The 23998-nt window shown below is 50.0% G+C and overlaps 7 protein-coding genes across 7 annotated transcripts; 1 reads left to right on the top strand and 6 right to left on the bottom strand.

The window, feature by feature from the left end:
* Window positions 1-213: 213 nt before the first annotated feature.
* Window positions 214-3465, bottom strand: BO88DRAFT_433022 (fungal specific transcription factor domain-containing protein). Its single transcript, XM_025709393.1, has 9 exons — window positions 3014-3465; window positions 2575-2810; window positions 2304-2490; window positions 1715-2252; window positions 1630-1668; window positions 1529-1579; window positions 1226-1482; window positions 635-1176; window positions 214-561 (listed from the first exon to the last, which is right to left on the bottom strand). Exons 1-9 carry the CDS (start codon window positions 3112-3114, stop codon window positions 518-520), a joined length of 1995 nt encoding a protein of 664 aa, XP_025565833.1. The 5' UTR covers window positions 3115-3465; the 3' UTR covers window positions 214-517.
* Window positions 3399-5646, bottom strand: BO88DRAFT_422924 (cytochrome P450; the record flags this gene model as incomplete). Its single annotated transcript, XM_025708607.1, has 5 exons — window positions 3399-3426; window positions 3576-3729; window positions 3955-3989; window positions 4066-5516; window positions 5590-5646. The coding sequence occupies 5 exons, from the start codon at window positions 5644-5646 to the stop codon at window positions 3399-3401; spliced, it is 1725 nt and encodes a 574-aa protein (XP_025565832.1).
* A 1349-nt stretch (window positions 5647-6995) lies between these two features.
* gprC lies at window positions 6996-8963 on the bottom strand. Its single transcript, XM_025712352.1, has 2 exons — window positions 8148-8963; window positions 6996-8093 (listed from the first exon to the last, which is right to left on the bottom strand). Exons 1-2 carry the CDS (start codon window positions 8736-8738, stop codon window positions 7341-7343), a joined length of 1344 nt encoding a protein of 447 aa, XP_025565831.1. The 5' UTR covers window positions 8739-8963; the 3' UTR covers window positions 6996-7340.
* A 7311-nt stretch (window positions 8964-16274) lies between these two features.
* On the bottom strand, window positions 16275-19015 carry BO88DRAFT_205271 (uncharacterized protein). Its single transcript, XM_025701886.1, has one exon. It carries the CDS (start codon window positions 18905-18907, stop codon window positions 16328-16330), a length of 2580 nt encoding a protein of 859 aa, XP_025565830.1. The 5' UTR covers window positions 18908-19015; the 3' UTR covers window positions 16275-16327.
* Window positions 18859-19722, top strand: BO88DRAFT_402337 (uncharacterized protein; the record flags this gene model as incomplete). Its single annotated transcript, XM_025706075.1, has 2 exons — window positions 18859-18876; window positions 19055-19722. A coding segment is annotated over exon 2 (197 nt), but the record flags the coding sequence as incomplete, so codon positions are not given.
* Window positions 19723-20216: 494 nt separating this feature from the next.
* BO88DRAFT_450649 (putative 5-Methylcytosine G/T mismatch-specific DNA glycosylase) lies at window positions 20217-21130 on the bottom strand (the record flags this gene model as incomplete). Its single annotated transcript, XM_025710580.1, has 2 exons — window positions 20217-21033; window positions 21093-21130. 2 exons carry the CDS (start codon window positions 21128-21130, stop codon window positions 20217-20219), a joined length of 855 nt encoding a protein of 284 aa, XP_025565828.1.
* BO88DRAFT_485550 (uncharacterized protein) lies at window positions 21093-23491 on the bottom strand. The gene is made up of 2 exons (XM_025712351.1): window positions 23266-23491; window positions 21093-23189 (listed from the first exon to the last, which is right to left on the bottom strand). Exon 2 carries the CDS (start codon window positions 23036-23038, stop codon window positions 21392-21394), a length of 1647 nt encoding a protein of 548 aa, XP_025565827.1. The 5' UTR covers window positions 23039-23189; window positions 23266-23491; the 3' UTR covers window positions 21093-21391.
* Window positions 23492-23998: the final 507 nt, after the last annotated feature.

Genomic DNA, 23998 nt, shown 5'->3' with positions numbered 1-23998 from the left:
TTTTGAGATCAACCTCCCGTGGGAATCACCGTTTGAAGGACCCGCCGTGTGAATTTTTCCATTCCTTAGACACGGGAAGTTCCCATTATTACGAGTCAGCGTGAATCCTAGAATGCTGTGTGCGTCACTTAGGAGGTCTCTATCACGGTGGTTTTAGCGCCGTATGGGTACCAATTCACGAATCCTAGCCGCCTAGATGCATCGCAGAGAATGCTGTCAGTGAAATCATTGTTGAGGGTCAGAAGGCTGCCCAGATCTGTATATTGTCAGGACTTTTGGTATCAAATTCTAACAGTACGCTAATGTTTCTCGTATGATAGTAACTGGATATGCGCATGGACCTAGACAGTTCACTGCATCTGTGCAGCGCCATCACAGGGTCCTTGGGATTGAGGAAGAAATCCATAACAAGAGGACTTTGGTATATCTGCGTGAAACCATACCATGCACTCAACGCTAACCAACTGCAATAATCCAAGCACGTGAAGTGCTGGCTTTCACATAGACATACATTCTGTCAAGGCTTTCCGAATTCACGTTCTATTGCTTCCATCATCTCGTCTACTAGGGTCAGTTTCATTCAATCACAAGGTGGAGTACAAGGTGGAGTACAAGGTGGAGTACGTATACGTACCTCGCATTCCTTCGATTGCCTCAAAGGCAATCGCATGATTCGCCAGGAACTTCGCTACTACTCGCAGGCTCTGTTCCAGCTCATTCCTCAGTCCTGCTAATGGAAAATTACCTTCGTTCGAATCCGGCACGTTTGTAACGAAAGGCCTTGTTTTGCAACTCAGAGTCAGCATCGTATAGCCGGCCTGCATGGCGCAACTGATCAAGGTGGGCATGGCCCGGGGAACCTCATAGTTCTGAAATATGTACGGTAAATTGGTCGGAGAATCATCATTAGTTGGGTTAGGAAATGGAAGACTGTCCATTAAAGTTACAACGTTGATGGCTGCATGGACACAGATCACTGAGGATGTGTGCGATGAGAAGGGGAACTGGATGCCAAGTTGTTGCATCGAAGCGGGACGCTCCAGCAAGGTCGTATCACTGGATGCTCGACCTCCGTCTATACTTTCGTTGACACTAGAGACTGGGTGCAGACCAGGCTGTTCAGAGAACATGGGCACATCTTGGAAGGCACAGTATCGGTGCAATTTGATCCGAGCGCTACACAGTCAGTCAGCCATTGCAGACAACAACAAACCAGGATACTCACCTGTGCAATTTAATCTCCGCATACGATCTCAAGGCGCTTGAGGCCACCGATTCGACACAGTTTGGCTGTGGGCCTTGAGATGCCGACAATTTATCCCGGCACTCGAATAGCAGTGAGGTAATCTGAGTATCAAGCTCGGACATCCGCTTCTTAATCCATGACAGATCCTCGCGGCGCCGTATCGTCTCGTCAAGCTCAACGGCAAAGATACCAGCTTCATATAGAGCTTGTTGGGCTTCGACACGGAGCCTCCAACCCTAGAAGGCATAAGCAAGGATTCCTCCAACTAAACGAATGACACACCTTTGGGTATGGGGTCACAAATGAAGGATCGTACACGTCAAACGAAGCCGGCTGTACAAGATTAGTCAGTTGTCCTCCTTGCTTCCAGATGTAGCACTAACCATGCCCGTCACCGTTGCCATATGACTTGCGGCCATATACTACGAAATCAGCACTGTATGGATGGAAAGGGCTAACACAACCAACCACAAACCACCATGACCTGCGCCGGGCCAAGGCATACTCATTCTCCTCCAGGGACTCATGCAGTCCTAGCACGAAGGCCATTTCCAAGGCCTCATTCGCTAACCTTGCCGTGTTATCCAGATTCCCTTGCTGGCCATACTCATAGAAGCACAGGATAGATAGTGCGATAACTCCTTCCAGGCACACAGGGAGTTTGGAGTGAAAGGGTGGCCGACCGATGGAATCCCGCAAGGAGCCTTCGAACCCACCGGGGGCCCGTAGCGGCTGGTAATCCCGAGCAATCACCGCATATGCAGCTTCGGCAAATCGCAGCGAAACCTCTCTTCGGATGGTGACATATTCTGTTCTGGCAGGATATTTCACATCTTTGTGGGGGACCAGCGCCACCATGGCTGAGATGGCTAGCGCGAGTGGACTTGCCGGCATGAACCCATCCGGATGGTGGTCCACCCTAACTGGATTGTGGGTAACAGGCAAACGATCAGGCGGAGGAAGGATGGGATAGTATGGATGTATGAAAATGTAGTATGCATCCAATCTGCATCGCGTCAACAAGATCCGATGCTTTATCATGGTCTTCCCCGCTTACATGTCCTCATTGCTGCCGTATAGCTGGACCGTGTTGACAGGCTGAGCGGGCTGCAAATCCCGGAGGGTCTCGACTGGGTTTCGGGGGAAAACAGAGTCAAACATGGACTCTATTTCCGCCATTGGAGTTCCAACGTTGCGCAGGGTAGCGCTGGGGCCACACAGTTTAGCCAGTTTCTGCATCCATTCTAGACTCGGCAATTAGCAACCGTTGATCAGCAGGACTCGGCAGTAAGGAGAGAAGAGGAGGAAGGAAGGCGGCAGGAGTATACCATTCCCATCGAGAGTTGATGCTGTCCCCGCCGAGGAGGGTCCTTTGGTTGAGGGCCCATTCTGAGCCGAGTGCGGATCTGACATGGCCTTGGCATCTAGTATGCGCGGGCCGGAAGTTACTGGGGTTGAAGCTGTCGTCTGAACCCGGAATATATAGAGACTGGAGGGATTCCTGACGAAGGGGCCAAAACACCGTTTGAGACCCGAGCCATAGGAACGGAAGCGGCCCCCACGGCTGTCAAAGCAAAAGATCAGTCAGGTTTCCGTCCGAACTACTGCAGCACCTCCCCGGATAATCCATGAACCCGATCGGTCCGTCCAGTACTAGTTGGACTGGACAGGGGTGGAGGGGGAGGGAGGAGGGTGAGCAGTAGCACCAAGAGTACTGACAGGACGACTAGTATTCTTTAGTCTCTCCATTCATCTTCCAGCACCTACCCAGCATTATTGTGGCCCGATTGGGTCGAGGTTCTCATTGGATCCCGTTCCAGACGCCGTCGTTGTCGCCCGGCTTCTGCTGATTTTATTGTGACTGTCATCGTTCCCCCATTGTCGAGACAGTATTCCACAGAATAATTCGAGAGAGGCGAAAAGGAAAGAAGAGACCAACCTCGGTCAGCAGTTTGTGAAAATCTTTATATGGTGGTCATCAGGGCAGTTCAAATCCCGACAAGTGGGCTAATTCCGCGGAGAGGGGCAAGATTTTCGGGATAGACAACTTTAGTTGGAGGTGGGATTTGCTTTGCTTCAAGATGAATCGAGAGCTGCGCCCTTGCAACCATCATCTTGGGCAGTGACCGGTACAGCCAGACCCGTGGTTTGCTTACTTGGCAGTAGGTTGGATTAGATTACTGGGTATCGGGGAATGGTTCACGATGAACAGACGGAGCCTGACTCCGTTGCTTGCTAAGTACTAGTAATACTAGCAGTAAATACAAACAGCTGATAGATGGAAGGACTTTCCAGAGTTCTCAGCCGGTGATTGAACCAAAGGTTGTACCTGATCAGGCCTGGCGGTGGGGGAAAAAATAGCCCGGCCAGACCCCGGGCGGCTTCTTCTGCCTTCTTCTGCCTCTTCTTTGGGGGGTTTTCCATGTCGCTTCGGCCGAAGCTGCAGGTTGGACCCACATTGATGGAACACGGACAGCCCCTCTCTTTCCCTCTCTTCTACCCCTACTTACTAGATAATTCGAGTCTCTAGTCTCCTCACCATTCGCTCAATTTCCTCCATTCTCCTGCTTCCATTGACTTCCTCGCTCCTTCGGCTCTGCAGTACATAATCCTTCTGCAGGTCCATTCGGCATTGATCCCCCCTCTCATATCCTATCCTGACCACCTTCTCGAACCGGATCGTCATCCATCTCATCTCAATAATACACCACCTTGTCCTTCCCCACACAAGCGCTTGCTGCCGCTAGACAAGCCCGTCTGCAGACCACTCTTCCAAGCGAGCGACACCTCATGCAGCTTAATGGAGATCGTTTGTCTACTGACGTTGAATGTCACAGCGATGTCCAGACGGAGCGATCAGAAAATAGTTTTCCGGCTTCATACTTTCCCGCGTGGTGCCCGACGCCAGTCGCACCCCTCGACACTCACGGAAGAACTCGGTTGCTGCTAAGCGAAGTTCCATCCAGGCGAGATGCACCCCAAGGCATATTCGGGTGCCGTACCCAAAGGGGGAGAGACCCTGCCTGGCTGCATCGGATTCCTGTCCATCACCTCCTAGCCAGCGACTGACATCGAAGGTTTCGGGATCAGGGTAAAGTCCCTCATCACGGTGCATGGTGTAACTCTGCGTGCTTACCGTCGTTCCTTGAGGAATCAGATATCCGCAAAAGGTCGCTCCGCCATTCGGCACGCCCCGAGGCAAGGAGCCTGGGGCTGCTCCATAGAGTCGTAGGGTCTCCGTGATGACGGCATTGAGCAGCGGCAGTTCCTCCAACGCCGCTTCGTTATAATTCGGATCCAGCGCACTGACCTCTTCTTCCAGATCGTGCTGGAGCTTCGGCTGCGACAGCACAGCCCATATCAGGTACGTCAGCGTGACAGCAGTAGTATCAGAGCCAGCCACGATCAGGTTGCCCGCTTCAATCACCACATCCTCCTCGGAAAGCGTGCTGCTCGCCTTCTCCGACTCACTGACTATTCCGGTGAAAATATTCCGGGTGGAGTTGCTATTCGCTCGACTATTTGACACCGCTCGTCTTCCATATTCAGTAAGATAGTCGCTGGGGCGAAACATCGCCTGGAAGGATGCAAGTGGGACATGTCGGCCAATGAGTGCCACAATGGGAAGCTCTACGTTGATTCCCGAACCCATCATGGTGGACTCTAAAATATCGATATATTTGTTTTTCTTCTGACCATTAGCCGAGTCTGTCATGCAGCAATGGGCACTTTCATAACGCACCTTTCCATACTGCAGCATTTTAAATGATTCACCGAACATCAAATGTCCGCTGACATCAGTGGCGAGAAACGTCCACCACTTTAGAACATCTGATATCCCATCCCGCAGCAATTCACCACGAATCCGAGACACGGCTAACTGGACTTTTTCCCTTACTACAGGCTCCCAAGTTTGTCTTAATTCGGATTTTGAGAATGCACGTGCAAACAACTTCCTCCGCGCCGCATGTTCCTTAGGATCCCGCATAGTAAAGACGCCCGGATTTCGGTCCCAGGAGAACTTTTGATACCATGGGGTCTTCAGGAAGGCCGACCCGACCCGATGAATCTCTTTGAACTCGGGCAGTGAGGAGATCGAAACCTCGTCCGGAGCAATACGCACTACAGGGCCATATTTCTGGTGCAGATCGTGGATAAAGTAGATGCGCTTTCCCGTAACGATCGATAACTTTAGCGGCAACCGAGTTGCTCTTGTGTACAAAGGCCCCGGGATGTGACGAAGGGGAGATCTGAGGAACTTGTAAGTAAACTATGCCTTTGGTCAGTAACTCTCTCATTGTAGGGTGCATCCTGCAGATATACTGCAGTGAAGACATGCATACCTGCAAAACCCAGATAGCCACCACAGTCACAGCGCACAATGCACCATGGCGCTCCATGTCAACCTTGAGTTAATTTGATAGTTATTCAGAGCAAAAATATGGAGTCATTTGCAAAAAGAATAAAAGGGGGGGGGGAGGAAAAAAAGATCCTTGAGAATTCACGTCTTTATATGTACATCATCCGGTCACGCCTTTGAGTCATGAACATACGCTCCTCATTTGCTGTTCGGAGCCCGGCTCCACCCCCGCTCTCCACACGCGGCTATTCTGCTCGAAATACCATCCAGTCACCCCGGTTTCCAAAATCCCTTTACTCACCACTGTCCCTCTTCACCAGTTCTATGACATAATGTCTAACCAACTATAAAATTGCCACCTCCAGCTCTATAGCCATAAGATGATGCGTGTACGGCAAGCCAAGCAATCTCGACTCCCATGCCAAGCATTAAGCATTATCCTACACAATCGTCAAGACTAGTGACATAGGGTGTAAACATTTACACTTATATTCTCGAGTGATCTTTCTAGAGAAAATTGATTCAAGGCATGACTGGGTTTTGACTGCCGGTATTGCGTCATACCGTGTAGCAGCTCAAACGCTTCGAATAACATCTCGCTCGCACCGCAGCCATCCAGATCGCCATCACATCCAGGCAGTTACCTCAAAACCAAAGGATATCTCATAGATTCATTCTTCAATCGCATGCAGTACTAATTCCCGAACGATATTAACATGAATGAGCTTAGAATCAAGCTGGAACTGGAAACCACTCACTGACTAAGGATAAGCAAGCATAGTTAGTTAACTAGTAGTTCCTGGCTAGCTGCCTAGCAGTCATTCATGCATACCCAGAGAAACCAATATTATCTTAACACCACTTTTCTTTCATTCACCGCATGATCCCAACTAACTCCCCATGTGTTTCGCAACTATCCCATTTCCTTTTCTCATTACAAGAGTCAATGTTAATGGATTTCACATTCTCTGCATATACGCGTCATAGACCAACCCCGAAAACGGTCAAACTTTTCTGTTTCTGTACTTCGATAATTACTTACTTCCGTACTTATTTTCCAAATAAATATTCATAGATATCACACTGACTGTCTGACTGACTAGTCAAGGTTTTCTTCTGTCATCGTAGTATAAAGTAATTATTATAATTGGATTTCTTGGGTTAAGAACTAATCTTTCTAGAAATACCGGTGCTTTATGGGAAAGGGAGGAAGTAGAGTACTACTACTACTACAACATATATGATGTAGCGAGGAAGGCAAGGGAATGGAAAGCTCACAACTCTCCGAAGATGGAATTTCATCATAACAGAAAGAACTTTTATTGAATTCCGCAGTACACCACGTCTGCTAATTTGAACCCAACCCAGGACCAAGAAAAAAGAAGAAGAAGCAGAAGAAGAAAAGTCTGGTATCATTACTAGAGGTATTCAGAGAAAAGAAGAAAAGGAAAAATCAGGTGCAAGGTATATACATGTGCATGATAATTCATGCAAGATGAAAGGTAAGGATGCCGTCCTCCGCGGCCCTCCGCGGAGAGGGATAGAGATAAGAAACTCCTGATCGAAGGATAGATGTCGGGTCGTCGGAGAGGGTATGAAGAGGGGGAAGGGAATCTGGAAAAGCCGCCACCTCAAGTATAATAAACCGTATATAGTAGTACAAAGATAGGCGTGAGAAGTAGTATAACATAGAAAATGAGGAAAGCCATAATTCTGAGGATGTTCGGTGGGCAACTATCTCCCCCACATCCGTGCTGACGAGTCATTGATCCTCCCATGGTGACGGTCTGAATCCTTGCTCGAGCGATCGCTGCTCTCTTCGACTTCATTGTCGAATGCAGGTTCAGAGGTAATCTCGATCGTCGTGTGTTGGTACACCTTGCCCATGGGGGTCAATTCCACGCCGGCAGTCTGCACGATGTTGTCGGTGGAGCCGTCGCGCACAGTTTGCTCGAGATCATCATCTTCATGATGTACGCCCTTGCGCAGAGCGCTGATGTCCGTCCGGTTCAACTTGGGGTCCGCGGTGATGGTGGTCAGATGGTTTTCTGTGGTCTTTCGGCCCTTGCTGCTGGCGAAGCGGTTGTAACTGCGATCGTGGCTGGGTTCCGATTCCAGGATCAGGTTTCGACGGGTCAGGGTGTAAAGCAGGGCATCAACCAGTCCGGAGCTGGTGATCAAGGCACCGGCAACACAGAAGTAGGCTATACTTGGGGAGTTGCCTTGCGCGGTCGCCATTCGACCTGCGGCCAGAGGGAGCGAAAGGACAATGTAGGCGATCGGATAGATAACCATGTATCCGATGACGCGGCGAAGGCGCTTGAGACTTTCGATGTGACTGCTGCCCAGAATGGCGGATTGCTTGATCCGGATCCGCAGCTGGAACCACATCACCGCGTACAGACAGACCGTGCCGAATTCGGCCAAGAAAATCCAGATATAGTGAGTCCAGAGACGGATGGATTCGTAGTCTTCGCTGATCCAGCACTAGAAGCGCGAAAGTTTAGTTGTGGGCCCATTCGAATAAGGAGGATGACTTACCCAGGCACCGGATGGGATAAAGACGTAGCGGCCATGAGCAGCAAGGGGGATGATAACTAGGACGGCGACGAAGATCCAAACTCCAATGACGAAGCTGACGAAGACCCGATGGCTCATTTTCCGCCCAAGGGCGACGAGAAGGAATGTATGAAAAGCGATCGCCATGACGAAAAGTCCACTTCCTGGGTCTCCTACCTGCAGCCAGAATCCCTGGAGGAAACAACCTGCCGAGTCGGCGGAGATCTTATCCTCTGCGATCCATTTGATGCATATCAGGAAGGCGAGCGCTTGCTGGAGATCGGCCAAAACGAGGTTGTAGATGAGGATGACATATTGATTGTAACCGATGTACCGGGCATAGGAACCGCGCCAAAAGATGAGTCGATAGCTGATGAAACAGATCAAGGCCAGTGTCGCTATGAAGGATAGAACTGCCATGACAGAGACCGCAATAAGACCTTTGCGCTGCGTGCTGGGGAGGGGATCAATGTCCAGAGTGACACCACCCGGGCCATAGATCGTTCGGCGGAATAGGTCGCGTCCCCCTTCATCGAATGCCCCCAGGGCACTCAAGACATGTACAAGACTCATTGTTGATCGGGAGTTGTGAATCGGATGCCGGGGTAGGCTGCGGTCATTATTCTCTTCCTCAAGCGGCGGAGAAAGCTGCAGCTCGACCCGGGGGATAGGACGGTGATTTTTGTAGAAGCCCCAGATGGAAGATAGTGGGTTGCGGCGATCTAGATAATTCCTGGAGTGTCGACAAGAATGGGCAAAGTAGTGCAAGGCCGATCAGTGTTCGAGTCAGGGGTCAAGCCTTCGCACGTACTTGCCAGGACTACCCAAGAAACAGTCGAAAAGTAAAAGAAGAGGGGAAAGGGGACATTGCGCGATGGAAGTAAGAAATGGACGAGCCACACACGCACATGGAAGGCTAAACTACCGGCAACGGGGAGTGGGTTTGCTGTGGAGGGCCAGCCCTTTACCACGCAAAGCTTTTCGCCAGATTAGTTTTAGATTCTGCTACTCATGAGCCTACGAAAGTAGAAAGTGAAAACTAGGAAGTCAATCAGTAAGTCGAAGCTAGTCTACCCCATATCACGGTCTGGGCCGACGTATCCCGTGCTGGCCTATGGAAAGAAATGCCCCCCAGGGTTGCCCCTCACGAAAGTCAAAACCAGGGGGCTCTGAAGTCTGAACAGGGAAGGTCGACAAGGTCAGCAAGTACTCTGTCCTATAGCGGCCTAGCAATAGATTCAAGTGGTTCCTGAAACCTTGAAGTTTGGATGGCAGACCCGGCGCCAAGCGTAGGGGACGAACGTGGTTTTTTGGTTCGGCATGTTTACTAGCGGGCTGGTACGGACTGGTTCCGGTAGCCTAAATTCGACTGTCTACACTAGGAGGTAGAAGGTAGATAGAGGCATTGAGTTAGGGAGGATATGATCATCTTGCTTCTCGCCACAGTCTGGCAAGTTGGCAACCGGCGCAGGTGGCACAATTCGAGGATGGAACTCCAAACCACCATCGTTAGGCCGTGTAAGATTAGCCTATCAAAGGTGCAGGGTGTCAGGGGAAGAAGCATTCTAACGGGACCTCGGGTCTGCGAGGAGGAGCATGGTACTGGTAAATGTGGGTTCGACTTGTGCCGCGGCCAAAGGAAAGCGGTCCGCGAGTCAAACTTGGACCAAACAGGAGTGGCCACTCCCCATGCAGTACCATGGCCGCGGGTGCAACAATTTCTGTCACCAGGACTCCAGTCTTTTTCGTTGTAAGCGATGTTGCACAGTGGACAAGCGACATTAAACTGCTCCGAGCAACACACCAACAGACACCAACAGAAAATTTTCGAAAATCTGTGGCCACTATGGAGCGCCAATTTTCTTTCTCACTGCCATAGCGGGAAACGCCCCAGTCGGTATCGCGTTAGCATGGCCGGGAGACATTGAGCGTGCCATGCCATTGATTCCAGAAGCCTGAAGGTCCCGCTTCGCGGATCGGCTTAGAAATTGATTTAGAGGATCCACCGGGTTACTACAAGTGTAAATCATGACGCTAGATTGCTTTCTGTTTTGGTAATCAATTACCTTGAAGATAAGCAAGAGGAAATAATCACGCAGCCGAGCAATGGCAGGATCGTGGCGATCGCGGACTCGGACAGAACGATTGGGTCAAGCAAGCACCCGCCTCCAGCTGCACTGGGCCTCGATCGTCCCTGAGCGGCAGTATCGGAGTGCCAGACAGATACTACAAAGTATGTATTCTGGGTCTCGCGGCTGCGATGCGGTATCTGAGGGAGGAACCATGGAAAGGCATGAGCACACGGCAAGGACCCTCGCAGTCACTGATGATACGTGTAAGGTGTAATGGCACCATGCAAATATAGAAGTGTCTCCGACTCCTTCTGAGGGTGTGTGTAATTTTATCAATCGTTGTCGGTGCGGTGTTCTGCAAGTGTATTCTGTTGCGGCTAACCAGCAACTTAGGGTGGAACACTTTAATAAGCGGGAGGCACTAGTGTATCCGAATGAGTTTCAAGAGCCGTCAACAGTCAACACCAAACAGGCATTCTTGTCGAATTTTGCAAAAGCGCCCTGGAGGTGACGCGGCTCACTCGATGACTGCACTGTAGTGTCTCCATGATGAGGATCTGATACCATTGTTGCTGCAATGGCACCAACCGGTCGGTTTAGTGTTGAGTATCAATGGATCCCTGGCCGCTACAGTCCTATCATGGCCTCCAGGAGGAGTTGATAAGGGCCTTTTCATTAGTACACCGCACTACCGTATACTTGTCCTCTGCATTATCTTATCACCCATATTAATCGACGCGGAATGTTCCTCCCTTGTAGGAAGAATAGAGAAGAATAGCTGGTGTGAGTCGAGGCGGTCGTTTCACTGCTTCCCACAAGATGTACCATGATGGATCTGGTTGGCATCAATAGAACAACAACAAAGGGGACACAGTGCCTTTGGAACACTGTTCACGCGCCAGCAAAACTTCACCCCTCATTTTGGTGCTTCTTCGACTATCAAGTTTGTAGTAATGCAGCGGTGTCTACAGAAGCAGTATAGCCAGGCCGAGTGGAGATTAGTTCGTACCACCCAACGGTTTTAATCAACCCAATACCGGTGCTATTACCCAGAACAGGAAGGTGTGGACGAATCACATCTCCCCAATGATTTCCACTGGCCTGACAAAAGTACTACTTACTAACTCCATCCATTCGACTACTTCGGGGCTGTATTGCTCTTCTTGTCGAGCCAGCTAACTCTCCGCCTCTGCCAAAGGTCGTGTCTTGGAGCTGCATGGGTTTATTCGCGATGCAGCTCGTTTTAATTCCAAGGGTACCGTTCTGGTGATGCTGCTTTATCAAGTCGCGTCATCTGCGTCTGCGCTCGTACCACCAAGATTACCAACCGGTTCCCTTTGGCATGGGTGTATAAGTTCATAGTGTATCTCCATACTAGGTACACTATCCTAGCAGACTCCTCGGACTAGCCTACATAAGGTTCCTTGGTACACACCTACGTTCCTTGGCTAATGAGCTTCTTTCATTGGTACTTTACAGCAGGAGAACACGCCCCGCTAAGAGATCCCCTAGATGCTGTCCTGGTGATACCAAACATACTCTGATCTCTTCTGTTGGTCCTGTTTATCATGGCCTCACACATAAACACTCGGCGCAATGCATCGAACGTTTCGTGGACCCTTGACAATCCCGGCCAATTCCGTGCGCATGGAGTTGTGCTCACAACTGGGATCTATCAACAGGCTGTTTGTCAGATGTATCTTAATCTTCACATGCCTGGCAGACCAGTGTAGACTGGATTGACAACCGTCAGAAGCAGTCAACCTGCCGCTGCCAGTATGCGAAACCCCCTTTCCAATAATGAGACCCCTCAAGCTTCTTCCTGAATCGTAAGACTATCAACTTGGATGGGCTCAGGAAGATCACAGCACATGCTCTGAGGGCATTTGGCGCCAAAGGTCATACCAAAAAGCAAGATGTACCTTGCCAAGATTGGCTATCTTGTGCTACCATGTAGGCTGACATATCATTGTGAAGATCATGACTCTATGCATGAACGTGCACCTAACTTGGAAGTTAAATGGTCCTCGCAATGTGGCCCGCTTACAAGGGGAACCGCATTGATTGTGAACATTGCCGCGGGGCAGTCTATCACAAGCTGCAGATGCCGAAAGGTATATGACCCGGAAAGAAACACATCCAAACAATGCATTGATAGTACTGAAAGGCTCAATTAAAGCATTTCTGAGCTGATATATTACAGCGCAATCGCGAAAATTGGACATTGCTTGTGTCTTGATTATATGCCTTTTCTATACAAGTAGAACATGTGGACTAGAGCACATGCAGATTATTATCACGGTCGGTTCGTCCAGTTTTGGCATCGTTTGCTGATCTCTCAGGGTCGGCGCTGAACAGATCTGCTCCATGATAGATCTTTGTCGATCCAGCATACAGCTGCTCTCACGAGAACAGCGAGTTCAGTTAGGTTGTCGTCAACGAGTTTCCTCTTAGAGTACACCCCGGCTTGAGACCTTGTTCATAACGACCGGATTGTTACCGTCACGCTGGAACGAAGGTGTCATGGCCGTTAAGGGGGTCCACAATTCGTGGCGATCACTATTATTGCTACCGTGAAGAGTAGGGTTCTTGGCGCCTTCGCATCCAGCGTCGGCAGCCCGGCAGAACTAGGCATCACTGTCCGCTACTGCCAAGCGATCGACATTCTGGCCGCCCCTACGGTAATTGTCTATGGTCTAACTACCCGTCTTTCAGAATCATCTCGAACTAAGAATCCGTCACAACTTAATTTCGCATTATCTCGTGACAATAACTTTATGCATGCCTTGTCTCTGCCTTGGTGGCTGCTTTCATGCACGAAAGTCATTGCCTCATGGGCTCAATCTACGAAACTTTGACAGCTCGGAAAGGGGTGAAATAAAAACTCTTCACCTCTTGGCAGTCTCCAGTTAAATTACTTGGCTGCCCCTCAAGGCCAGCGTCCTGACTCGGCCCAATCCCGTCTTAGGGCGCCGACGGAAGGCTCCAAGCGTCCAAGGAGCCATTCACACCGTGTGGGACGGTTCAGCTTCAACAACCGAAGTCCCGAGAAATCGGTAAATCCAGCCCGGCGTCAATCACCAGGAGGGTTCTCCTGTGTGGTGTGGTGTATAACTGCCTTATGCTCCAACACCCGAGCATTGTTATCCGTTGATGTCGAATAACCTTCTGATAGGAAGACTAAGCAGCAGATGCTATTGTTCCTTGCCTGAAAGGCCGACTAAAAGGCAGCTTGTTCCCGCCTGGACAGTCGCGTGGGAAATATAGTCCAAAGACCCCTCCCTGTTCCCCAACATGCTCTTTACCTCTGTCCCTTCGCGCACATTCCTGCCCTGGTGGCTTTCACTTTCAGGAATTGGTTCCACGAATGCCGAGACTTTACTATGGTAGCTTTCGGAACTCTCGTCTCCAGCAAACGACACCAATGACAGCCCCTCACAAACTCTCCGGCCGGCCACCGAAAGCCAATTGCGGGTTTAGCTTCAAAAAGGGTGAGCAAGGCGGGGTTTAACTTCGATAAAACCGCAGGGCTATCGCAACTAGTGTTACCCTGTTAATGGGCAAAGCCGACCTCCCCTTTTCGCCCCTCTTCACATTTCAGTCTATCAAACCCAAGAAACCCAAGATCCAGTCGAGCCGTGCTTACTCGGAAGGGTTGCTGCCGAAATTCTAAATTTGTTGTCCCCTCCCGGGTGCGGAACCAAAGAACCTTGTGGCTACAGGATCCATTTTCTGGATGAACCATGGATACTCAACAGCTGATCTTGAACCAGATGCAGTAAGTAGCACGAGAATCAAGCACTCGAAAATGATAAGGTAATGAGAATGCACGGATATCGAAGCTGATCCGGAAGGTCGAAATCGTCCAAGCTATGGAGCTGCGAATCTGGGGTGAATTGCTCCGACTCAGATGGGATGAGGAATAACTAAGTTGGGCTTAGCCCGAAGCACACTTTATGCTCTGAACCTTGTGATGATGAGTGAGAAATTAGTGTCGACGAAGAAAGGGGAAGGCGACTACCCATGAACAGTACTGGGCTTGCTTGATTTCCTCTGCAGAAGGAATCGGTTCACTGATCTAGGGAGAGTACTACACAGGACTGAGACAGCCCCTAAGCAGAACAATAGCGCTACGTTTGGCTACATACAACGCGTTGGTCACCCTTGACTTACCTACCATCTCACTCTCTGGACAAGGTCTATTGTCATCAAGGGGTACCTTTATCCCCGTACGAAACTATGAACTGAACCGCCCAGGAACAATGCAAAGCCATAGCAAACACACGTGCGGGGTACAGATGACAAGAAGGATAGTCAATCACATTGAATTGAATTTTTCCCCGCTTCGTATTCACTTCTTTCTATCCTTCGTTGGTCTGTGGGAGGAAGGAAGGGAAGGCGCACCATCGGATTCCCCCACCTCGTATTCTACAACCTTCTGTCTTGCTTCTTCCCCACAGAATAGGCAAACATTTCTGGAATAGTGCAGATCGAGACAGAGTTCCTTGCCTTGCTTTTCCACTTCAAACTCACCGTGTTATTATCCAGAGAAGCGGTGTCGAACTCGGTACTGTACTGGAATAAAAAGAATCATATAGTCAGGTCCAGATCATGAAAAACCAGTTGTTAGCAGAGTAGGAGAATGTGGGTAATACTGACATCAGTAGTATATATACTCTTCAGTTGGAATTATACGACTACTCATCTGTAGATTCTCGCTGGTATTGGAGGGAAGACGTGTTCAATTGAAAGATCAATATGATGAGCCAATCTGGAAAAGCAGCACAATCAAATAAATGTAGTAATAGACAAATGATACAGAGATATATATAAATCATGTCTGATAAGTTAAGTTATGGAAGATTATTGTAATTAGTATTGATATTGACATCCACTTTAACATCGCTGACGATGTTGCGATATACTTCTTCCGCAGGAAGATAGTATAACACTACCCTTCAACTAGAACACCCAATTTTAAAAATTAAAGATAGTAACTACAGTTATCAAGTAGTTAATATACATCGTACAGATCTACACATCTAGTAATCTATCAATATGTTTTCGAAAGTAAAGACCTGTCTGTACTGTATGTATTACATCCCAAGTGGTGCGAGATATATATATATATAGAATGTACCATAAGAATTACCGGACTAAAGACTCCGTCGATACAAAACAACTACTAACTAAACTGACAACTAAAACCAACGGAGCCTATATTCAATAAGATATAAGATACTACGCAGTGAAAGAAGTAGTAGGTTTTATACAACTGAATAGTCACGTAGTACTTAACCAAGCTACAAGCTCCGGGTAAACAACAACTACTAAATGTGAACTATACGATGGTACTTTGAGGTGCTACTATTTTCTGGATAACTTACTCCCTCTCTATTTCTCATTCACTGTTAGTTAGAAGATTAAACTGGAATATCCATCCATCTGCATCGGCCTGTTGAGCTGTCTATATGTAGTGTTCCTGTTGTGAGGGACTTCGGCGGTATAGACCTTTAGATTTAACAAAAGGTTTGCTTGATTTTACTATCTACAGAGCGAGTAAGGGAGAGAGAAGCCATGTCCTCATGCTGAAAGCAAATCGATAGTATAGACAAATATACTATTCAAGCATAATATCTAAATATAAAAGACACCTATATGCAGCTGGTATTCACCGATTCATAAAGTCATAACATCAGAGGGGACGTATGTACAACGAAGTCATTATCGTTGTCAGCAGTTGATGGGTGGGAATCGAGAAACAAGAAAGCCGGACGAACAGAACAACAGGAAGAAAAGGAAACTTCGTTAAAATACATAAACATTAAATGTCGTGCATGTCATTTACATACACACCCGCCATCTCGACTTCCTCGAGTCTTCAATGCGTTGATACATTTCATCTCATCTCGTCTCGTCTCGTCGCAATTCATGCATTCGTGGTTCCGTGCGCTCGTTTAGATGTCGTGTATGACGCTGAATGAAATGAAACTAAAATCAAGAGACCATGCGGATGCGGTTGCGTTATTGGTATTTTGTATATGGGTTGAGAGGAGTTGACCGCCGTCAAGGAATAGTTCCGTAGGAGGATTATCTTCTCCGGGAGCCTCGCCGGCTGTCGTATACTTCTTCCTCGTCCTCCTCTTCCACAGGAGCAGGTGTCCGTCGTTCAGTGCGGCGCTTTGGACGGCGCCGGCGGTTGGAGCTGATGTTGCTGGCCGAGTCATCTGGGGCCAATGACACGGCGTCGTCTAAGAAGTCGTCATCTGCCCCATCATCCCATACGCCTAGGCCAGAGGCTGGAGTCCCCAGGCGAGCCTCCACGTAGGAACCGCGGCGGTTCTGGTTTGCAATCGACAAGCCTGCGCCACGTTCGCGGAGCGCGCGCCGCACCACCTCTGCCTTGCAGTGAAGGGCCTCAAAAGCATCTTCAAGTGCCTCCATACCGAGGTAGATGTCCCGTTCAATTTCCGCCAGAGCCGCGATTTCCATTTCCTCGTCCAGGGCGATCGGGCCACCAAATGAAGCTGGAGCAGGTGAGGGAGACGGGCCATACGGCTGACTAGCGGGTCGGATCCCTCCGTCAATTGGGTTTGGTGTCGGACCACGCGAGATCCCGCCGGTGGTGAACGGAGTATTGGATCGACTGTAGCTATAACGTGGTGGGGTGGAGCCTGGTGCGCCGGGGAAGGTGTCTTCAGCACCACTCCGCAGAAAACCATCAAAACGACCCGAAATCAGAATATCCCACTCGTCGTCACTGATTGCTGCCAAGGTGGCGAGAACATGGTGCATGCCGGGATTGTTCAGCATATAAATGGCAGCTTCGGGATCACGCGGAGCGGAGGTCAATCGGTACAACCGCTGGATGGCGAGCGACGATGACACCAAGGGTGCGGGTCGGGGCCGCGGTGGCCCCTCCGGTCGCGGTGTAGGCACTGTAGAGCCGAGGCCGAGAAGAGCGGAGAATAGTTGACGTTCATGAGGCCCGAGATGGGTCAAGATGGCAAAGGTAAGGGTTTCGTCATCTACCTCCTCAGGCGCGCTCGTAGCCTGACCGGACTGCTCGTTGAGCCACTTGTCCACAGCAACTTTCGTCTTGCGCGACTGACGAATAAAGTGGTCGCGATACTCCTCCGGCACATCAATGTCCAGCTTCTGCATGGGAATATGTTCCTCCCCAGACCAGTTCGCGTCAACCACAGCTGGGTTCAATATAAAAGCCGGCCAGCTGGGAAGTTCACGACGACCCGAGACAAGCTCCAATACCTCACCCCAGCTGACGCCTGACGGACGCTCTTCCATTGTCTCATGCTCACACATCAGACAACTGCAATACTCGCATGAAATGTCACGGGCAAACACCGCTTCCAAGCGATCGAGCAGGCGGCGCGCGACAGACCGATACCCCGTGGCAACCGCTAGCGACCCGTTTTTGGCCATTACACTATTGTAATCCTCGAGAAGTCTGTTGAACGGTTCAAAAATCTTGGTTGCCGCGGATTGAGAAGGCGATGGCGCATACGTCGAACCCTCGGGAACAGAAGGGCCGAGCATAGACTTCGGAACACGATGGTCTAGCCCACCATTCTGTAGAAGATAGTCCACTTTCGGTATCGAGACAGGAACTTCGGGAGGAGGAGGTGGCGGTGGTGGAGCACCGTAGGCAGAGCTCGCTGTGGGTGGTCGTCCATAATCATACGCAGCGTCAACCGGTGTACGAGCCCCAAAGCTCGGGCGAGATGAGGCCGACGATCGTGTCTGGTTGCGCGATGGCGGCTTCTCTGGACTCTTCGGCTTGCGAGAGGTCGTAGACTGATGAGGCGGCGCAATGGTTGCGTCCGATCCATTTGCTGAGTCCGGACCAATGTCGCGCACTGTCGCGGGTGAGCGAGGGGGAGTAGCATGGCTGGATGGCCGCTTGGGGGAAGCTGTTTCCTCGACGATCTTTGACCGGGTCGAATTGCGACTGGCCGTCCGTGACGGCAAATCAGACTCATAGCTGGAGCGCTTCGGTTTTACCGTCTCCGACCGTGTTGGCTTGCTCGTTTTGGAACCGTCATCCTTCTTCGACCGCAGACTCGAGGATGACCGCGTGGACTCTGCTCTAATCCGAATCTTGGTTTTTGGCTTCTCTGGCTTCTCCTCCGCTCCTTTGTCTTCTTTGCTACCAACAGTGCTTGCCTTGTGTGATTGCTGGTCCACGCTCGTCAGTGGCGGGCTGGGGGGCGCTTGGTTGTTATTCTCGGCACGGGTCTTCGCATCTCCATTGCTACCTTCTTTACCTCCCTCGGTCAGATCGGTCGGGTCTGGTGTAGGGATGTTCGGTTTGCTGATGACTTCTTTGCTGTGGGCTTTGGAGAAGGTCGGATAAGGGAGGCTGGTCCTCGACTCGAGGAACGAGGCTGTGCCCGAGTGGCTGGCGCTGTCGACGCCAGGCATGGAGGAGCGGCGCTTTTTGCGGGAATTGGACGTAGATGTGGAAGGGGTTGAGGCGCGGCCCGTGGGAGTATCGGGGTCGCGTTCCTTGGTTGAAGTGCGGGAGGTCTGTCCGTGGGACGAGCGATTCTTGCGTGGTCTGGATTTGGATGAAAGGGTCGAAGATGAAGAAGTCTTTCTCTCCCGGTCCCTATCGCGATCTCGTTCATTTAGTCTCAGCGGTAGAAACATTATGTGGAAGAAGGTGGAAAGGTTTCGAAAAAGAGGGTGAAAGGAAGGGTAGAAGACGGCAATAGAGCGTTGTCGTTCTTCCTTTCCACCCCTTGTTTCCTGCTCTCGTCCCCACTGTCGGATCGGTTGATATTTTCGTCTAGTTACCTCGTTTCAAGTGATGATAAAAAAAGTAAAGAGCAGTGACGGAGGAGTAGTCGTCAGCTTCCCAAGGGAATGTCACGAAAGGAAGGGTGTAGTCGGATGACCCGAGACCCGATTGATGTTCGTCTGGCGCTTAAGAGATATCGAGGAATGCAACTCTCACTGGTCGAATGCCTGACTAGGCGCTTGTGCCAAACCACCAAAGGCGCTGCTGAAGGGCATGCAACATCCCGTGGGCGGCGGGCGGGCGGGGGGAACGACGAAAAGAGGAAAGTGAAGAAGATCACGACGATTAGCTAAGGTGACAAAAGCGAAGAAGGAGGGGGGAAAGGGAATAAAACAATCAAATAGCGAGTAGTTCAGGGACGATGCATAAGGGAGAGATGGCGAGCCAAATGGATGGATGGGGGATTTTGCGGTGAGAGACGGGCTGGCGGAGAGGATGGATCCCCGCAGCGATTCGGCGGTGGTGGGATTTTCCCAATTTTAGTATAGCAGCAACTAGAAGCTCGGAGACCACCAGTAGTGACGTGGTGCTGCATAGAAACCCAAATGGGGAGCACAGAAAGGCAGTCAGTACAAATAAATAGCAGCAAGGACCACGCCACTGCGATGGGCTGGTCTGGATGCTGCTGTCTTGGAAGGATAATGCTGGGAGTGGTTCACTTTCCTGCATCCAATGGGATTGTTGTTCCCAGCATCAAGAAAGAAAGAAGATCCAAGTTCACGATTAAATTAATTAATTCATCGCGAGGGGCGTGATCCCGTTGGCCTCAGGCACTGTACTCGGCTTGTGCCTGAGGCAAGGATGGATGGCTACCCAATGACTCACTCACTCACCCTTCAAGTGGATCAGCACAAGCGAACTGGATGCTGGTGGATTGTATCCAAATAGGATGAAGCCTATCTCTATGATTATTAAATTGATCAGAATTATGCCCTTCCATATTGGCTGAGTGGCCATTTACAGTATACCCTAAGTTTGTGGTCTTTAGATAGATCGAATACGATGTCGAAAGACATTTATCCGTAGCATGATATGAACGTCTACGGTATCAACCGAATCAAGCTTCCCAAAAAAAGGTTGTCTGTTATCAACAGGGTATCAAAACGCTACCACACCCACATAAGCATTGCAAAACTCCTCTTCCCTAGATGCCAAGGCCTAACTCCATACTGTCAATCCATTCGACGCCTTCTTCACAGGCGACATCTCCAGAACCCAATTCCCATCCTCCTCATGAGCCACCCCTCCTCGACGTGCTGCTCGCATCACTCGTTCACTCGCCGGTGTTCTCTCTGCAGTATGTCTGTCCCACACCCAACCTTCTTTCAGCCACATCCACGTCAAGTACGCCCGTAGCTCTTTATCTTGCGGCAACACTGATTTCCATTCAGGACTGAAAGACGTCTTGGAAGCTCCCTGACCTATCCAATCCGAGGCAAGTCCCCGAAGTTCGTCACGGCAGAAGATCCTCCAGCTGTCCAAAGAATAGGGTCCGACACCAGGAAGGTGAGCAATCTCCCAACCCACGCGAGCGTCATCATCTGCAATAGTTTCATCCGCGCCGATATCACGTCCATCTCCCTTGCAGGGGTAGTGAAGTTTGCGGTAGCGCTTTCCTTTCGTAGGTGGAAAGGCCAGCCAGGTCTGGGCTAGTGTAATGCACTTTTTCGCTCGCTGGTTCTGAAATCCGAGACAGTGTATCATAGATGCCAGGGTGGATGGGTCCGTCGATGCCATCGCCTCCACCGTGGGGAACCGATCAAACACTTTGAATAGCACTGGAAGCGCAACGCCCCCGCGAGTACGGTTCAAGAAAATGGTGGCAATCAATAGACGGAAAGGATCATGAGCAAGTTGCTCCTGTACCAAGCCGAATGATGGCGCATCGATGGGCGGAAACGGAAGACATGACTCAGGGTCGACCAGAGGTTTGGGAAAGTATGGGGATATCTTTTGAGGCCTGAGACGGGGTGTTCTAGGCAGCACAGGAGCATCCCCTGTGGATGTTGCTTTAGTCGGCGTGCTTGGCTCTACAGCCTCTGGTGCACGCTGTATTTGATTAGGTGAGACATCGAGAGAGTAATCAAATGAAATATCATCGAAACCGCTAGGTACATCACTCAAGTCTGAATCAGTAGAAAGGAAATCCGATGAAAGATCCAGCTTAGATAGGAGAATTCGGGTTTCTTCGGGTATCCGATCAAGAACATTCTTTGAGTGGGTATTTCTTCTCTCTTCGCAATGCACATTCCCTTTCTTCAATTTCTGGGGGGCGATGAAATACTTCGACCTCACCTCATCGCTGGTGGTTGAACTTTGCGAATCATTGGTATCTAAAAATCCTCCAGATTCCAGAATGCCTCGTCCAAGATAGAAAGATCATCGACCACTATGGTATTGGGCTTTGCTGTTTGATTTGCTTCAGAATCACGGCCTTGTTGAATGTCATCTGCACTCGTCGACAATGCGACATGTTCAGTGCTCGTAAGGCTTGCGCGAAAATGTTTCTTCTTTCGCTGTTTGCGATTATCACGCTTTCTTCTATTCTTTTCTTTCTTGGACAGCACACGATCGGGATGCTGCGTTATATCGCTCTGCAGGGATTCAGGCTGCTTGGCTTGCGTAGCCGAGGGGAGTTCATCTTTCGCCGAAACAGGCTGAGATGGTCCAGTCTTCTTATCCTCCTCACCCTCGTCCTCCTCGTCCTCCGAATCACGAATGGTGTGCTGGCCTGGGAATTTGGGAGAAGAGTGAAGTGTCATGGACCTTTTAATTGATGCTTGCTGCGATGGGAGTGTTTCGGCATTCGCCTCCTCGGATTGAGTGGTCTTTTTCTCAACAGAGCTTTGTTTGTATCCTTCCTCAGAATGTGGCGGTGATGGAAGTCTGTGATTCTCATCATTATGTCTATCTGCGGCCTGTCCAGCAATTGGAGATTTGACCGGGACATTCTGCGTGGTGACTGGCTCGGGACTTTCGTTACCACTCGGGCATAGATCAATAGTAATTGCCGGCATGCCCTTAGCGGCATCTTTAGTTCTTTCCCGGCTGACCTTGGAATGAGACGCGGGAGGCTTCGCGGTCGAATTGTTCGCGTCCGGTCCATCAGCTTCACGCTTTTTACGGTGTCCATTGGTGATGGGTTCGAGCGACTTTCTTTTCTTCGATGTAGTCTTCTTTTCCTCCTGTTTCGATGTTGTCTCCTGTTCATTGCCGGCGCCTCGCTTCCTCTTGTTGTCCTTGTTAGACAACTTCGGCGGGCTTGTTTGCCCATCCTTGATCTCCTCGCCAAATCCAGAACCATCCAGACTCATCTGGCCATTCCCATACAGCTCAAGGTAGATCTTCTTGACATATGCAATCAGCTTTCCGAGATCAGCCTCTTCCATACCAAGCGATCGACTCTTTCGACGTAATTCACGAACGAATTTTCGTCGCGCGGATCGTAGCACAGGATATTCGCCTTTTTTCATGAAGGGGTGTGAGCTGATGAAGGTAAGCAGGTCCATCCTCGTATCTAGGTCCACAGACGCGAAGACGATGTCCTCCTCGGAGGCGTCATCCAAAGTTTCGCCATCATCGACGATCGTGTGTCCATTAGGCCCAACCAAACTCGCACTAGACTCGGTATCGTTTTCTTCGTCATTGGAGTCGATGCGACTGATGTGTCTCTGTGCCGCCTTCTGGGTCTTAGAGCGCTTTTTGCTTGGAAAATAAGGCGAGTCCACGTTTGCAGATTGCCTAGCAGCGGTGACTGCCGAGGTGTGGTCACCCCCGCTTCGTGTCATGTCATCCTCTCCGTTTATACCATCGCTACCGCTATAGTCGTCAAAGCTGTTCTCAAAGCTTGCCTCGTCTGACAGTATCTGATCCACCGTGCGTTGGGTCACCTCATCGAATGAATTGTGGAGGTCAATGTTGATATGCGGAGGCGAGATCCGGACCAAAGGGAACGTGGAGACTCCTTTGCCACCTGCCATGGCTGCGTTGTGTATGATTGACGGTCTATCTGCTAGGTTTCGTTTCGTAGATGCCGACTGGGGGTGTATAACAAGAGTGCAGCAGTGTGTTGGAATAGATTGTAGAAGTAGAGGCGCATGGTCAGGAAATCGAGAGAGAAGTGTCAAAAGACTAACATGGAGAGTGAATTGATTAGTGAATGAGTAGGCCATACCTCTCTCCATCTATCTGCAGGAGATCCACTCACAGGAGTAACACCAATCCACCATATCCAAAACCTCGCGACTCCAACAGCCATATGCGCAAGCTAGAGCAGCCACATCGACCGCGAAAGAGTGAACGAATCCAACACGACGGAAGACTTTCTCGGGATTTCCTAATGATAAGGCTTCAAGCCATTCACCCAATCGGCGAAGACGATAGAATCTCAATTCATTCACAACCGACGACCACCAGGCGAGGATGAACTGGAAGCCAGTGGAACAGAGAGACACACATTCCTCATTCTGCTGGCGCGCGCCGACGCGGAACCCGGGCAGCGCACGGGCCACCTCTGATAGATCACGCCCGCCATCTGATGTGTCCCGCCCCTTCCATGTCAGGTCCTTGCATCTGTTACAGACTCACATCAGACCGATCGACTCGAGGAGTGAAAAGGGGTGGCAGGCTGCAGAGATTGTAGTCGGCGTACGAAGTACTTCTCTACTTCTTTTAGAAGTAATCACACGTCGTGATGTGCCTGGGTAGGTTTGTCCATACCGCAACAAAGTGCGGAGATACCATGCGGGGCAGTCGAGTAGACGTTTCTTTGCATTGTATAATATTAGCAGTACATATCTGACTCGGATACTGTCATAATTCGTTTCGATATTCAAGTCTAATGCTATATGTATACTTTATCTCTCGCTGCAACTCAAGTCCAAAAGTGTAAATCCAAGACAGAAGGTATCGCTCATAAAACCCTCATATATGTATAGTCA

Source organism: Aspergillus vadensis, assembly GCF_003184925.1.
Source record: "Aspergillus vadensis CBS 113365 unplaced genomic scaffold BO88scaffold_4, whole genome shotgun sequence".
Classification (NCBI taxonomy): Eukaryota; Fungi; Ascomycota; class Eurotiomycetes; order Eurotiales; family Aspergillaceae; genus Aspergillus; species Aspergillus vadensis.
Note: the sequence above shows the minus strand (reverse complement) of the source record. Positions and strands in the feature narration are given on the sequence as shown.